This window comes from Diceros bicornis, chromosome 13 (assembly GCF_020826845.1).
Source record: "Diceros bicornis minor isolate mBicDic1 chromosome 13, mDicBic1.mat.cur, whole genome shotgun sequence".
Lineage (NCBI taxonomy): Eukaryota > Metazoa > Chordata > Mammalia > Perissodactyla > Rhinocerotidae > Diceros > Diceros bicornis.
In genome coordinates, this window is record NC_080752.1 from 43,460,003 (window position 1) to 43,476,626 (window position 16,624).

A 16,624-nucleotide genomic window follows, 5' to 3' on the forward strand; every position below is an offset into this window, starting at 1 on the left:
TGTTCAGTTGTGCGAATTCTTTATATATCATGGAGATTAACCCCTTGTCGGATATATGTTTTACAAGTATTTTCTCCCAGCTGGTAGGTTGTCTATTCATTTTTTTTTTTTTTTGTGAGGAAGACCAGCCCTGAGCTAACATCCAATGCCAATCCTCCTCTTTTTTGCTGAGGAAGACTGGCCCTGAGCTAACATCCGTGCCCATCTTCCTCTACTTTATATGAGACGCTGCCACAGCATGGCTTAACAAGTGGTCCGTTGGTGCATGCCCGGGATCCGAACCGGCGAACCCCGGGCCACCACAGCCGAGTGCACGCACTTAACCGCTTGCACCACCGGGCCAGGCCCTCGTCTATTCATTTTGATCCTGGTTTCATTTGTCATGTAGAAGCTCATTAATCTGATGAAGTCCCACTTGCTTATTTTTTCTTTAGTTTCCCTAGTCTGAGTAGACACGGCATCCGAAAAGATTCCTTTATGACCAATGTCAAATAGTGTGTTGCCCATATTTTCTTCTAGGAGTTTTATAGTTTCAGGTCTCACCTTCAGGTCTTTGATCCATTTTGAGTTAATTTTTGTGAATGGCGATAACAGATGGTCTACTTTCATTCTTTTGCATGTGGCTGTCCAGTTTTCCCAGCACCATTTATTGAAGAGACCTTCCTTTCTCCATTGTATGTTCTTAGCTCCTTTGTCGAGGATTAGCTGTCCGTATATGTCTGGTTTTATTTCTGGGCTTTCAATTCTGTTCCACTGATCTGTGTGTCTGTTTTTGTACCAGTCATGTTAAGTTCTTTTATTTACCTGGAATTCATTTTTGCCAACAGTGTAAAGAAGGAATACAATTCTTCCTTTTTCCCCATCTGGATAACCCAATTATCATAGCACCAGTGATTCAAGGTAAGTTCCACAAGGACAGAGGATTTTGTGACTGCTATATTCCTGGTGCCTTGGCAATGCCTGACACACAGCAGGCACCATTATCATCTTTCCTCATCTAGGGGATCATTTCCATCTACATATAAACTTGCTATAATTTTTCTTATGTTCAAAAAGCCTCTCAAGCCAATATACCCCTCCAGTTACTGCCTCATTTCTTTGCTCTTCTTTACAACAGATCTCTTCTCAAGTGTTGTCATCTAGTTGCTGTCTCCAGCTCCTCCCTTCTCATTCTCTCTTAAACCCATTCCAATTAGGGTTTCATCTCCATCACTTTGCTCAAACAGTATGTCAAAGTTATTAATGACCTCCATCTAGCTAAAAACAACCTTCAATTTCCAGGTCTTATTTGACCCATCAGCAACATCTGCTAGAGTTGATCACTTTCCCTTCCTTTGTCTTCCAAGACACCATTCTCCTTGTTTTCTTCCTACCTCACATACCTTTCCTTCTGACACTTTTGCTGGTTTCACCTTAAGATCCAAACATTTAAATAACAGAGGGCCCCAGGGCTTAGTTCTTAGATCTCTATTCTTCTCTGTCTGCGCTCATTCCTATGATCTTATTCCTAAGATCACATGTACACAAAGAACTCCTAATTACTTATCTCCAGACAGTACCTCTCCATAGACTTCCAGAATCAGATATCCAATTGCCTACTTGACATCTCCACTTGGATGCCTAAAAATTACTTCAAACTTAATGTCTAAAACTAAACTCCTAATCTTTCTATCATAGCCTTCTTCATCTCAGTAAATGACATCTTCATCTTTTGAGTTGCTTAGGCCAAAATCCTTGGAGTCATCCTTAACTTCTTTTTCTTTCACACCTCACATCCAAACTATCAGCAAATCCTGGAGCTCTGCCTTCTTAATATAATCAGTAACTAATGACTTCTCAACCTCCATTGCTACTACCTTGGTTCTACTACCTCCATTGCCACCCCTGGATTCTTACAATAACCTCCTAACTTGACTTCCAGCTATCCTCCTCAAGAACCTACACAGCAGCCAGACTGATCTGTTTACGGTGTAAGTCAGACCTTGTCACTCCTACTCAAAAGCTTAAAACAGCATTTCATCAGAATAAAAGCCAGAGTCTTTAAGATAATCTATAAGGACCCGTAGGATCTCTCCACCCTCTCCTTTGATCTCTGTGACTTTATTTCCCAACATTCTTCCTCCCTTGCTCTTCCTTGAACATGCCTCCAACCTTTTCCACTTGTTGTTCCCTCTCCTTGGCATGCTCCTGCTCCGTGTAAATGCTATTGGCTAACTCCCTCACCTCCTTTAGGTCTTTGCTTAAAAGATAACTTTTCACTGAGGTCTTCCCTAACTATCCTGGTTAAAACATGATCTTCTCTCCCTGACCGATTTTTATCCACAGCATTTGTCACCATCTAACATAGTCTGTTTTACTTATTTACTTGTTTACTGACTGTTTCCTCCCACTAGGGGAAAGGATTTTTGTCTTTTTTGATCACTGCTATATCCCCAGTACTTAGAAAAATGCCTTGCATATAAAAGGTGATCAATAAATACGTGGTGAACGAAGAAAAATAAATGTCAATAGGACTTGGTGGGCTTATAACTTCCACAGATCCTCAGGTATAAAAAAAATTAGACCAATTTTTCATGGATAAAGCTGATCAACAGGTATGTAGCAGATTAAAAAATGAATAACCATAGCTCATCTTCAGACTCTAGGACCCTCTCCTTTGCTACAGTAGGAAAGTAGGAACTGTAAGCATAGACTAAACAATATGGACGGGTAAGGAGATGGCTGTCATACTCCTCTTTCCCTGGACTATGTGCAGCACATAACAATTAGTCAGACATTCTGCTGTCTTCTCAGCAGAACAAGCTGGTTTTGTATAAACTTGGTGCCAAAATTAAGCAAGTATTTATTGAGTACCTACTATTTCCTATACTTGGTACTGAAAATACTTTTAGGGGTTAAAAAGTACCTTCATATACACAGTCTCACATGATTTTCACAACCTGTCTGGCAGTTTCTCATTTTAAATGAGAAAACCAAGGCTCAGGAGATAAAGTAATTTGCCTAAAGTAAGAGCTAGTAAGAGAAGGAGCTAGGACTTGAACCCTAGTCCTCATTATTATTATTATCTCTTGCCTTTTCAAAAAATTGTGGTAAAAAACACACAGCATAGAATTTATCATCTTAATCATTTTTAAATGTACATTTCAGTGGTGTTAAGTATACTCACATTGTTGTACAACATATCTCCAGACCTTTTTCCTTTGCAAAACTGAAATTCTATACTCATTAAACAACTCCCTATCTCCCCTTCCCCCATGCCCCTGTTAACCACCATTCTACTTTCTGTTTCCATGAATTTGATTACTCTGGGTACCTTATATAAGTGGAAACATGGTATTTGTCTTTTTGTGATTGGCTTACTTCACTTAGCATAATGTCCTCAAAGTTGATACATGTGGTAGCATGTGACAGAATTTCCTTCCCTTTTAAGGCTGAATAGTAGCCCACTGTAGGTAGGTATATACCACATTTTCTTTACCCATTCATTTGATGGATATTTGGGTTGCTTCCACCACATGGCTACTGTGAATAATGCTGCTGTTAACACAGGTGTGTAAATATTTCTTTGAGATCCTACTTTCAATTCTTCTGGATATATACCCAGAAGTGGGATTCCTGGATCATACGATAGTTCTATTTTTAGTTGTTTGAGGAACTGCCATACTGTTTTCCATAGCAGTTACACCATTTTACAATCCCACCAACAGTGCAGAAGGATTCTAATTTCTCCATATCCTCGCCAACATTTGTTATTTTGCTTTTTTGATAGCAGCCATCCTAATGGGTATAAGTGATTTAGCCACTTTAAGTATACATCTTAGTCCTTGATTTTTAATCTAGCGCTTTTTCTATTATACCATACTGCAGCACTCTCTCCATGAAAGAGAAATTTGACATGAGGCAAAATTAGATTTCTAAACTAGATATTATGTTCTTTCAAATATTATAAAGGAAAAGAGTATGATAAGTTTTAAGTCTGACAGACCTGGATTTGAATTCTGTTTATGTAAGTTACTAGTTGTGAAGCCTTGAGAAAGCTACATAGCTGTTAAGCTTAAACTGCCTCATCAGTAATATCTGGAGAAGACTGCTGTGAGGATTATATATATGAGGTGCCTAACAGAAGGACTGGTAAATAATAAGTACATCATAAGCAGAAAGTATTACTGTAAGGCTGGTGACAAGAAACAGAATAGAAATCATACCAATCTTGGTAGCACTATAGATGTTTTCAATGGGGAATATTTCTCCTAGCCCATATAGGAGAACCTTGGCCAGAGCTGGAACCAGCTGGGTTGTAGTGATCAGAACATTCACACAATTTTTTCTAGAAGGGAGAAAGAGGGAAAAGAAAAGAAAAAGGTGAAACCAAACCAACCTGGGAGCAAGAATTCAAATGGGTCTTCTCTTTAGGATCTAATTATTAAAAATTAACGTCAAAAGGCCTGGTATGATATTTGCTCAGTGCCAATGTTTAGGTATTGCTCTAATTATCTCGGATTCATTTATTTTCCATATTAAAGGTCAGAGATTCTATAGTGGGCACAGAGTAGCAACTTGATTCTTGCCTCACTTCCCTTCTGACCATTCTAGCTCACTGCACTTGTCACTAAATACCACCAACCCATGTCACTGATACCATACTCTAGAAAACAAACAACAAAGACGTTCAGTTACAGTGCTATTTCATCCGAATGCAACTCAGCCCTTAAGTGAGATATGATTTGAGTCCTCTCTGTTCTTCACACAATAGCAACATAGATTCCAGAATGCGCATTAATATCACATGTCCTTGACCTTCAGGGATATCCACCCTTCAGTGTTAGTTTTACTGTTTACTCTATTAGGTTGTGAATCTGGAATTCCCGCTTTGAGGGAGGGAGCAATAAGGGTATTGGTATATATATGACTGGATTTATTTCCCATTTTAAGCTTCAAGCTGAAATCTCCTTAATCTGCTTACTGTATCCTTTTTCTTTTTTTTTTGGTGAGGAAGATCAGCCCTGAGCCAACATCCATGCCAATCGCCCTCGTTTTTTGCTGAGGAAGACTGGCCCTGGGCTAACATCCGTGCCTATCTTCCTCTACTTTATGTGGGACGCTGCCACAGCATGGCCTGACAAGCAGTGCATCGGTGCGTGCCCGGGATCCAAACCCTGGCCGCCAGCAGCAGAGCGCACGCACTTAACCACCACGCCACGGGGCTGGCCCCTGTACCCTTTTTCTTTTGAATCCTGCCTTCCTGAGTAGGTTTTGGTACAGTTCTTTGGAGCTTCCTGTACTTAGGATATTTGTGATATGTCTCCTGCGTGTATTCTTTGATAGCACCAGGCCCATCTCCTGGGCTGGAGATTATGGGTTACTAAGTTTTAATTTTGTGAGCAAAAAGTAAGGGGAAAGAAAAAGGCTTTTATATATAAATATTCTCTTAAAACTCTAAAGTGCTGCCTCTCACTTAATCTAAATACTTCCCTGCATCATTTAAACTCCTCTCACCCTATCCCAAACCGTAATTTAGGGAATGGCTTACTCTGGACTGGGGTTGGAAAGGGTGTGTCTCTGGGAGAATGAGACCTAAAAGAACCATTTCCATACCTGGACTGGATGAGAAGTAAGGACTTTAATGCAGTTCCTAACCAGGAATCTGTTAAAACTTCAATTTCTGCTCTTAGTCTTTGCAGTGCTTCCTTTCTCTGGGGACTGAGGAGGCCTTTGAGAATGAAAGCAGACACATTTATCATTTGACAACATATCCTTGCTGACATTGAGGAAGCAACTTCTAAATTCAATTTAAAAATAGTGTGAGTCATTCTACTGAGCTAATATATTTCTCTTCTTGGTAAAACCATAGAGTGGCCCACTCAAAATGCCTTTTTGACTTTCTTTACCAGAATGTTTTGCTAGGGGGGCAGAACTACAACAAAATCAGCTGATAGAAACATTGTGATTAGATTCTGGCACAAGCTCTTTCTTTCATCACCAACCAGTAGCATAATTTGCAGACTGGTAGACCACACTTTGAGTAGCCCTGCTTTAAAGTGATATCAAGAACCAACGGGGGGAAAAATGAGTGTTATAGCAGGAAAAGTCCATTGTATTTCCAATCTTTTTCTAAAGAAACCAAAGCCCAGGGAGAAAAGGAAGCTGCCTAAGATTACACAGCAAGTTAGCGGCTTTTGGTCTCAGAAGTCTTTCCACTACCACACACTGCTCCCATGGTGACTGCGCTTTCACCCCTTTCAAAACCATCAACCTGAGATTCCAGGGTGAATGACCAAGTCTCTTGATGTCATTTACTTGTACTATACTTACTTCTGAAACAACTCCAGCTGATAAGAGACTAAAACACTACTTAAGATCAGACGATTAAGCACAAAACAAAACAGAATTCATCTGATGGGAGCATGTTATCAGACACTTGAGTTATAATATTAAAATAATAAACCTGGCCCTGAATTTTCTGTATTGAAGGTAAAAAGAGAAATCCTGTATTCTATTACCAATACTTCATAAAAACAGAAGGCATTACTATGAGGAGTAGAACTGCGTAAAATTTGTTTTCAGGTTAATGGTTTCACAATGCAAGCCTAGAATCAGATGACTCTCAACATTTCTGACAAAACACAACAACAAAATCAGTACCTATATGTTACGTATGATATAAACATAGTATACATATGCCATATACTTAACTAATATGATGTAGTACTTCTGTTAATTCATATTTTACAAAATATAGGTGGACATTACTTTTAATATGTTCCCCAGGGTAGGCTCGGGGGATTCTCACAGAGGGTTATATCACTTTCTTCAGAAAACCAGGTCTAAGCACTCAATGGGCAGGGAAAGGATCAGATACTTAGGTTATATATGAAAACCAACAAAAGAAAGGCTAATGTCTGTGAGAGGAAAAGGAAAAAGACTTGGAGTTGCCCAAATAAAAAGTCCTGGCTCTGAATCATGAGGGAAAAAAAGCAATATAAAGAGAAACCTATAAAAGTAAATTAGATTCCCAAAGTCCAGATGCCTGTGATTTTTATCTGGTATTAGAGGGCTGTAACAGGAATGAAGCAAACTGATCTTGGAAGCCCTATTTTTTACTTTCTGCACCGCACTGTAAGGCAGCATGATACGCTGGCAGGGCTCTCTTGACCTGGGGTAATATACCTCTAGGCAGTCTATGGAATGCCTGAAACTTCATGCAACATTTTGTATGTACGTAGATTTTTGAAGGTGATGGTTCACAGGCTTAAATATCTTCTATGTGACCGTGGGTAAGCTGCCCTCATCACCCTCACGATGGACATCAATTTTCTCAAATGCAAAATAAGGGATTTAGATTAAATCTCTAATGTCTCTTCTAATTTGAACAATCTATGGCTAATTAATTCCAAATAACAGAATTTTAGGCAGAGCGGCACCTGACATTTGAGATATTTCTGGGCAGCAAGAATTTCCAAGGTCCTTCAAGTCGTAACACATGGATACTGCCAACCTAAAATTCAGGACCTAGTTTTCCATCCACTATAAACCTAATCACTAGTTCTACATGACTTGTCCTGATGATTATATAAATCAGTCAAGAAAAAGATGGCAACCTATTAACTAGTATTGACAGTAGTTTTGACTCCAGAATAAAACACGTCATTAAACATAATCTATGGAAAACATTTCCTTTAAAAAGACATTTGTCTAAAAAGAACAAGAGAACTTTGTAAAGTTATGCTAAGAGAGGTCCATGAGAAGTGCAGAGCTTCCTCCCCAAAAGCTTTCATTCAAATCTCCATGTTTTTTTATACAGAGTTAAAATGTTACTGTGGCATAAATTGATAAGCAGTTGCCAGGGAGTTCTACGGAATCCCTGGCAAAGAACACAGGAAATCAGAAGGAAATAGAATATTAGACTGATCATACGCCACACTTACCACCCACGTTGCTTTTGTGCTTATCATAGATTTCTCTCACTTTTCGGTAGCGGAAAGCCAGTTTCCTCATCCAGTCCACACCTCCCTGGACACCCACGGAGGAACCATGGCTGCCACTGCCTCCTGAGCCACTGAAACCATCTGTTGAGAAACTGTAGTTGCTGCAGAGAAAGAGGATGATAAAAATTAAAATCTATGCCGCATGGGGTTGTTGGCTGAATGCCACCTGGGACTCTGTCCTTTTCCTGGCATCTGACATCAAGGCTAATGGCTTTGAGAATCTTTTCCCTTAATCTCTGTATGTTAGAGTCTATCTTTCATTAGTCCTATATCTCACCCCTCAAAGAAGGGACGGAGAAGAAGGGATGAGTAGGAACAATTCAAGCACCAGCATCCCCTAGAGGCTGGCTTGGCTGATAAAGCATCTTTCCATTAATGACATTACTGACATCTTACAGTGAATAAAAATCAAAATATAAAATTTTTGTGTACACACACACACAAAATAGTTGCAAATATGTAAAAAGGAGAAACGTGAAAAAACAGTGGAAGGAAGTAACCCAAAATACTAATAATAGTAAGATAATGGGGATGTTCTCCTTAAGTGATCTGTTGGCTAATTTATTAAGTTCATGGGTCACTGTGGTGGCTTTAAAATATGTCCACAAATTCTTTAATATTCCTCTCTTCGAATTCTGCTCCTTTTTAGGTATGGACTGGATTTGAATGTGGTGGAAGTGACGGCGTTAGACTTCAAATACTAGGCTTCTCTTGTTCTCTCTCAGAGCACTTGCTCTGAAAGAAGTCAGCTTTCAAACGAGAACACTCAAGCTGCCCCATGCAGAGGCACACATAATGAGGAACTGAGGCCTCCTGTGATCAGCCACATGTGAGAGGTTGGAAGCAGGCCCTCCAGCTCCAATCAAGCCTTCAGATGATTTTAGCTCCAGCCAATATCTTGATTTCAATCTCAGAGACACTGATTAAGAACTACCTAGCTAAGTCACTTTCAAGTTCCTGACCTACAGAAACTATGAGATGATAAGTGGTTATTGTTTTAAGCTACTAAGCTTTGGGTAATTTGTTATACAGCAATAGATAAGCAATACAGTTAGGCTGGGAGGGATTAATACTTTCTAAATAAAGATTTAAAAATGACTGACAGGGGGCTGGCCCTGTGGCCTAGTGGTTAAGTTCAGTGCGCTCCACTTCGGTGGCCTGGGTTCGGATTCCAGGTACAGACCTACACCACTTGTCGGTGGCCAGGCTGTGGTGGCATCCCATACTTCCTCTGTACAAAACAGAGGAAGACTGGCACAGATGTTAGCTCAGGGAGAATCTTCCTCAGGAAAAAAAAATGACTGACAGAATTAGAGACTACTTGGTTCAATCAGAAGTCAAAACCAAGTTCAAGGGCCGGCCCCATGGCTTAGCGGTTAAGTGCACACGCTCCGCTGCTGGTGGCCCGGGTTCGGATCCCGGGCGCGCACCGACACACCGCTTCTCTGGCCATGCTGAGGCCGTGTCCCACATACAGCAAGTAGAAGGATGTGCAGCTATGACATACAACTATCTACTGGGGCTTTGGGGGAAAAATAAATAAATAAATAAAATTATCAAAACAAAACAAAACAAAACAAAATCAAGTTCAATAAGTTAAGTGTGAGATTCTATATTTAAGTAAATAAAGCTGCCAAGACATGGGGTAGGCAACTACTGATTAGTCACACATATAAGTCAAAAAAAAAAACAACAACTAGGGTTCAAAGTAGATCATAAACTGCTTCGGACCATGCTTTTTCCTACAAAGGCCAGTAAAATCTCATAAGAATGGTGCTCTCCAGGTCTGTGCAATGCACAATATGCATGACTGGATGTTGCTCCTGAAGTGAAACCTTTCAATCCTTCTCAGCACTACAGGATTAGGTCCTTACTAAGTGATACATCCAGTTCTGCTCTCGATTTGAGAATTCAGGGACAAACAATTTTAGGGTAGACATAAGGAAGAACTTTTTGCTTACGAAAAAGATAAACATTAAAATAAATTCACACAAAAAGATGTGACAGTCTTTTTTCTAAAAGTCTTTAAATGTAAGCTAGACAAGTTTTTTGATTATTCTTAGCTAAGACTACTGGGCAAGAAGACATTAGCGAAGAGAGAAATGAGCAAGTATTTTGCCACTGAACCTCCTTAGTTTAGTGTTCACTGTGATATGTTTAAGATTGTCTTCCATAGGGTTATTCCTGACACCATCAGACCCCCACAATTAGTTTTCTTGGTAAAATTCCTGATGCTTATTTACATCTAAACCCAACTAGTCTGGAAGCACACTTCTCCTGACTGAAAATTTGGCCAAGGAAAAACTAATATATCCTTTACTTTGGAATGCTTTTTCCTCATCCCATGATTGCTACCCATTCTTTAAGGTTGTACTCAAATTCTACTGCACTGAAAAGGCTGCCCCAATGTCGGCACCACCTGATCCCCACACCCATCAGAATTACTTTCTTTTCTGTGCTCCATCACACCTTCTATTATCACCTTCTCACACTGCATGCCATCATTAACTATGATATCTTTTAGGGCTGTGTCTTATTCATCTTTGTTTTCCTCTGAACCTAAACAGCGTCCTGTGTAACACGTATACTGATGTTTAAAGACATTATTGTTTTATCACCTCAAGTCTTGACCGTTGTCATCAGAAGCCACGTCTTCCACGTGCACCTGGTCACACTCCTGTTAAAAGACAAAATCACACATTATTTCAGTCCAGGGAGAAGAAGTGCTACTACTACCATGACATATTATAAAAATACCACAAATAATGATGGGGTGATGAAATACCTTATGTTCTCTCCTCATGAAAACTTCCTTAACCATCCCAACCCTCAGTTATGCTCTTATTTCAATAGTTCATTTTTCCAACAGCTCATGGGTATAAGTACAAGCTCCCTTAGACTGTCAAGTGTGTCTATGTCCTATACTAGACTGTAAGGCCTATTATGTTGTAGGCCTCTTACGGCATGGCCCATATCTTACATCTTTGTACCCCTCTAGTCCAGTCCAGTGTCCTTATATTATATAGCATGTACCCAGTAAATTTTTGCAGATGAAACAGATGCTGGTAGAGTGTGGTATCAAAACTGAGAATGACTGAAACAGAAATTTATAAGTTCAAACTTACGAGTTAGAAGAGGTCATCTAAGTCAATTTCCTCATGTTCTAAAAGTGAGGTGAAATGATTTACCCAAGGTCATACAACTAGTGAGGGATAAAATGAAACTAGAAAGAGCCTGAGTCTTCTAATTTGAGTTCAAGGTTCTTTCCACCAAGCCCATGCTACTACTGACATAAAATGCCACCCACTGCCTAACTCTGACAGATTCACTCCTCTGACACCACCTAAGGCAGTGTTGTGATGTCCACCTACATCAGAATCCTCTGGGGAAGTTTTTTAAAAATGTATATTCTTGGGTCCATCCCAGATCTACTTGAATCAGACTTTCTGGGAGTGAAGTCCTAGAATCTTCATTTTTAACAAGCTCCCCAGGTGATTCTTATGCCCCCTAAAGTTGAGAACCACTGACCTGGGGGCAGGAACACATTCAGGTCAAATTCTTCACAGAACTTTCAGTCCTGAGTGAGGACTATGTCTAGAAAATCATTACAAATACAATTTGGCAATAATTATTGGCACATAGTAGGTTTTCAATAAATGTTTGCTGAATAAAAACTATGATGTCCTAACTTATCAACATGTGAAGTTGAGGGAAGATTAAAGTACTGTGGAGCTTAGACAAAAGTACTGGAGTTTAGAGCCCTATTAATTCAATTTGTTGGAGAATTGTCTGTTGAGAAATAGATTGTTATTTAAAAAGAAATAGGAGTACTTTGTGTTTATAAAATGCTATTTTATTTTACTTTAAAATTTTCACTATTTTAAAAAACTAGGTAATATACGTAGTACATCGGTCAAAATTCAAAAGGACATGAAGTGACAAATTTGCTCCTTCCCACCTCTGTGTCCCAGCAATGCATTCCCCTCCCCAGATAGAACAACTGCTACTAGTTTCTTATGTAGGATAACTGGTTAACTGAGGTCCAGAATGGGGAGATAACTTTCCTAACTTGGGACTCACACTCTGGTCTTCTGACTCCCAGTCCTGTGCTCTTTCTACTATACCATGTTCATCTCAAAGGTGAACTCAAATGTCAAAGCTAAAAAAATTTACCAAGAAGCTCTCAGTGTTTCCTAGTTTTCCTTGCACTTAACTATAAAATGATTCTTGACATCAAGACTAATCTATACATGGATAATAAGCATGTACAAAATACAGTGAGTTAGAGTAGCCATTTATAGATCTGACAAATCAAGAGACCATCTTTTAAGAAGGTAAAATTGAAGAACAGTCAAAATATAATTAAGAGCATAAACAATCAAACCCACCTTATATATAATTTAATACAGATGAATAAATTGGAATGTCGGTTTATGTATCAGTGTTTTGCCTGACGGGTTGGCATTTCCTCTAGAGCTAGATCACTTCCAAATGGGCTAACAAAAATCAAATTTTTGAGCCAATAAAATTGAGGGCCAGAACCAAGACTGAGGTGACCTAGCCAAAGCACTATTCCTGCAAGCCTACGCATGCCTAAGTGGCCAGCTTGCCTCTCCATACCCACCTTGTCTAACCACATTTCCTCTAAATAAAATAAGCACAGGCTCAATAAATAGTTACCGAACAATGTTTCACTGAAACACAGAAACAATTTAAAATGCTTACCTCTAAGTCATTGAAAAATAGATGTGTATCAGCCACTTCAAAAATCATTTCTTCCATTGTTAAACCTGAGCCAATCACTACTGTTGGGTCCTGGAAGACAATAAGAGAAAAATTTGCTTGACTTGCTACTCACAGCACTGGTTCTGATCTTTAAATATTTCAACATTATTTTGGCTCAAGGCCAAAACAACACAGACCCACAATAGTGCTTCCAACTACTAGTGATGCAACTTTAACCACAGTTACAAGAATCTGGGGTTATGCAGAATGAAAAGTTTTAGGACTAGTTTCTAGAAAACTAAACCCACTTAAAAACATATCCACTTAAAAAAACTTAGAAAACCCACTTTAAAAAAAAAAAAACCAGGGCTGGCCCGGTGGCACAGCGCTTAAGTGCATGCGCTCCACTTCAGCCGCCTGACGGTTTGCAGGTTCGGATCTCGGGTGCGCACCGACGCACTGCTTGCCAGGCCACGCTGTGGCAGCGTCCCGTATCAAGTAGAGGAAGATGGGCACGGATGTTAGCCCAGGGCCAATCTTCCTCGGCAAAAAGAGGAGGATTGGCATCAGATGTTAGCTCAGGGCTGATCTTCCTCACAGGAAAAAATAAAAAAACAAAAAAACCCAAACAACAAAACTACTCAGGGTCAGTCTGGTGGTGTAGTGGTTAAGTGCACGTGCTCTGGTGTTTGCAGGTTCGGATCCTGGGCGAGGACCTATGCATCGCTTGTCAAGCCATGCTGTGGCAGGCATCCCACATATAAAGCAGAGGAAGATGGGCACAGATGTTAGCCCAGGGCCAATCTTCCTCAGCAAAAAGAGGAGGATTGGCAACAGATGTTAGCTCAGGGCTAATCTTCCTCACCAAAAAAAAAAAAAAAAACCACACAAAAAACGACGCACTTAATTTTTGTGGAAATTGCCCTGTTTCAGGAGAAATTCTAACTATTGCTAAAATATTGCTATTGTAACACTCATTATCTTTCATTATCTTCCCTGCACACACACACGCACAGCATAACACCAGAAATCAGTTATCTGACAATATCAACAATCAGGTTTGTAAAGAAAGGCTGAAGATACAAAAGATTTACAGGAAAACCAATGCATTTAGCTTTAAAATGAACCATCAGGCCTTCACTTAGAGGTTGTATGCTCTTATTTTATATACTTTTATAACCAGACTAGTTATATAGTATATGAAAGAAGAAAAGAAAAAGGACTTATATCAGCTTGCCAGCTTACATACTAAAAGCCTATGGAAAATACTTCTAACAGAAATATTAGTGACAATAAAAAATAACTGGGTCTAGTGAGAGAGCAAAGAAGGCAAATATTTTTATAAAATTTATTCAGAGAAAATGAAAAATAGGAGCCTGGAGGTAATTTAGTGTAGAAATAGACAGCAAATATCTCAAAAACAGCTCATCCCTCTATTAAAATTGATGTTTATACTGATGACTAAACAAGTTAAATTCTGCTTGGTATATTTAGTTTAAGTAGGTATGTAATCTATTTTAGAAAGATATTTTATATTTTATCTATATTTTAAATTTACACATCTGGCATATACTAGGCTAAATGAAATGCTCAGTTTGGGCTGTTAAAAGTGACTTAAGGGATAACAGAGCAGTCTTTGGAATATATAATCTTGAGACTCCACTCTGCTTTGAGTCTCATTCCCATACTTAGTCTTTACAAAATACCACTCTCGAACAACTTCAGCTTTCAGCACTGGTCCTAGGCCTAGTACCTAGCTTTATCATCAACTCTGCCTGACCATGCAGCCTGCCTGGTACAAGCCATGAGGTGAAGTTTTACAAGGAAAGTGAAAGGCCAACAGGGTAAGATGGAGTTGGCAGACAAACTGATTTTGGTTACCTGCTCATATAGTCAGGAGAGGGACAGTTATAACAAAGGAAGTAGGACTCAAATTACCTTTCCATACTTCTGGGCATAGGATCCAGTAAGAAGGGAGTGGAAGATGATGATGGTTTCATCCAAGTCCCACAGAAATACTCGCTTAGAGAGGAAAATATAAAAAATAATGAGTGAGCACCTTTTAATCACAATGGAATGAAACAAGAAATTAATAACAGAAGGAAAATTGGAAAATTCACAAACGTGAAAAATTAAACAACATAGTCTTAAACAACCAATAGATCAAAGAAGAAATCACAAGTGAAATTAGAAGATACCTTGCGATGAATGAAAACAAAAACACCACATACTAAATTTTATGGAATGCAGCAAAAGCAGTACTAAGAGGAAAATTTATAGCTGTAAATGCATACCTTGAAAAAGAAGTAAGATCTCAATAAATAACCTAACTGTGCAATTTAAGGAACTAGAAAAAGCCAGCAGAAGGAAGGAAATAATAAAGATTAGAATGGAGATAAAGTAGAGAGTAGAAAAATAATAGAGAAAATCAACAAAACCAAAAGTTGGTTTCTTGAAAAGATCCACAAAATCGACAACCTTTAGCTAGAGCGACTAAGAACAAAGAGAAGACTCAAATTACTAAATTCAGAAATCAAAGTGGAGATATTATTACCAATTCTACAGAAATAAAAAGGATTATAAGAGAATACTATGAACAGCTATACATCAACAAATAACTCAGACAAAAGCAACAAATTCCTAGAAATACACAAAGTGCCAAAAACTGACTCAAGAAGAAATGGAAAAATCTGAATAGACCTTGAACTGGTAAGGAGGTTTAATCAGTAATTAAAAACATCCCAAGAATCCCAGATAGCTTCACTGGTGAATTCTACCAAACATTTGAAGAAGAACTAACATCAATCCTTCCTAAATTCTTCCAAAAAGTTGAAGAGGAGGGAACACTTCCTAACTCACTCTATGAAGCCAGCATTACCCTGATACCAAAGTCAGATAAAGACACTACAAGAAAAGAAAATTGCAGACCAATATCCTTTATGAATATTGATACAAAAATCCTCAACAAAATACTAGCAAACAAAATTCAGCAGCATATTAAAAAGAATTATAGACCATGGCCAAGTGGGATTTGTTCCCAGAATGCAAGGATGGATCAACATACAAAAATTAATCAATGTAATATACCGCATCACTAGAATAGAGGAAAAAACCCACATAGTAATCTTAATTGATACAGAAAAAGCATGTGACAAAATTCAACACACTTTCATGATAAAAACACTCAATAAACTAGGAATAAAGGGGAATTTGCTCAATATGCTAAAGGCCATATATGAAAAACCCACAGCTAATATCTTACTCAATGGTGAAAGACTGAAAGCTTTACCCCTGAGATCAGGAATAAGACAAGTATGCCTGTTTTCACCACTTCTATTCAACATAGTACTGGAAATTCTAGCCAGAATAATTTGGCAAAAAAAGGAAAAAATGGTATCCAAGTTGGAAAGGAAGAAGTAAAATAATCTCTGTTCACAGATGACATGGTCTTATATGTAGAAAACCCTAAAAAATCCATAAAAAATTGTTACAGTTAATAAATGAATTCAGAAATCAACTGTATTTCTACGCACTTGCAATGAATAATCCTAAAAAGAATTTAAAAAACAATTCCATTTACAATAGCATCAAAAATGATAAAATACTTAGGAATAAATTTAACTGAGGTGAAAGACTTGTACACTGAAAACTATAAATACTGCTGAAGGAAATTAAAGAACACAGACCTAAATAAATGGAAAGACATCCCATGTTCACGGATGGAAGACTTAACATTGTTAAGATGACCATACTACCCAAAGTGATCTACAAATTCAATGCAATCCCTATCAAAATCCCAACAGTGTTCTTTAAAAAAATAGAAAAACTTATCCTAAAATTCATATGGAATCTCAAGGGACCCCAAACAGCCAAAATAATCCTGAAAAAGAACAAAGTTGAAAGACTTATACTTT

General features: G+C 38.5%; 1 protein-coding gene across 6 annotated transcripts in view; it reads right to left on the bottom strand.

The window, feature by feature from the left end:
* The window catches only part of EYA3 (EYA transcriptional coactivator and phosphatase 3), a 99,911-nt gene that overhangs the window by 11,271 nt on the left and 72,016 nt on the right, over positions 1 to 16,624 (bottom strand). For all 6 annotated transcript variants that reach the window (XM_058553399.1, XM_058553395.1, XM_058553397.1 and 3 more), the window contains 6 exons: positions 14,649 to 14,732; positions 12,711 to 12,800; positions 10,604 to 10,662; positions 7,926 to 8,086; positions 5,596 to 5,710; positions 4,206 to 4,327 (listed from right to left, as the gene is read on the bottom strand). In XM_058553399.1, the coding sequence (XP_058409382.1) occupies positions 4,206 to 4,327; positions 5,596 to 5,710; positions 7,926 to 8,086; positions 10,604 to 10,662; positions 12,711 to 12,800; positions 14,649 to 14,732 (631 nt within the window). The remainder of the gene's footprint in view (positions 1 to 4,205; positions 4,328 to 5,595; positions 5,711 to 7,925; positions 8,087 to 10,603; positions 10,663 to 12,710; positions 12,801 to 14,648; positions 14,733 to 16,624) is intronic.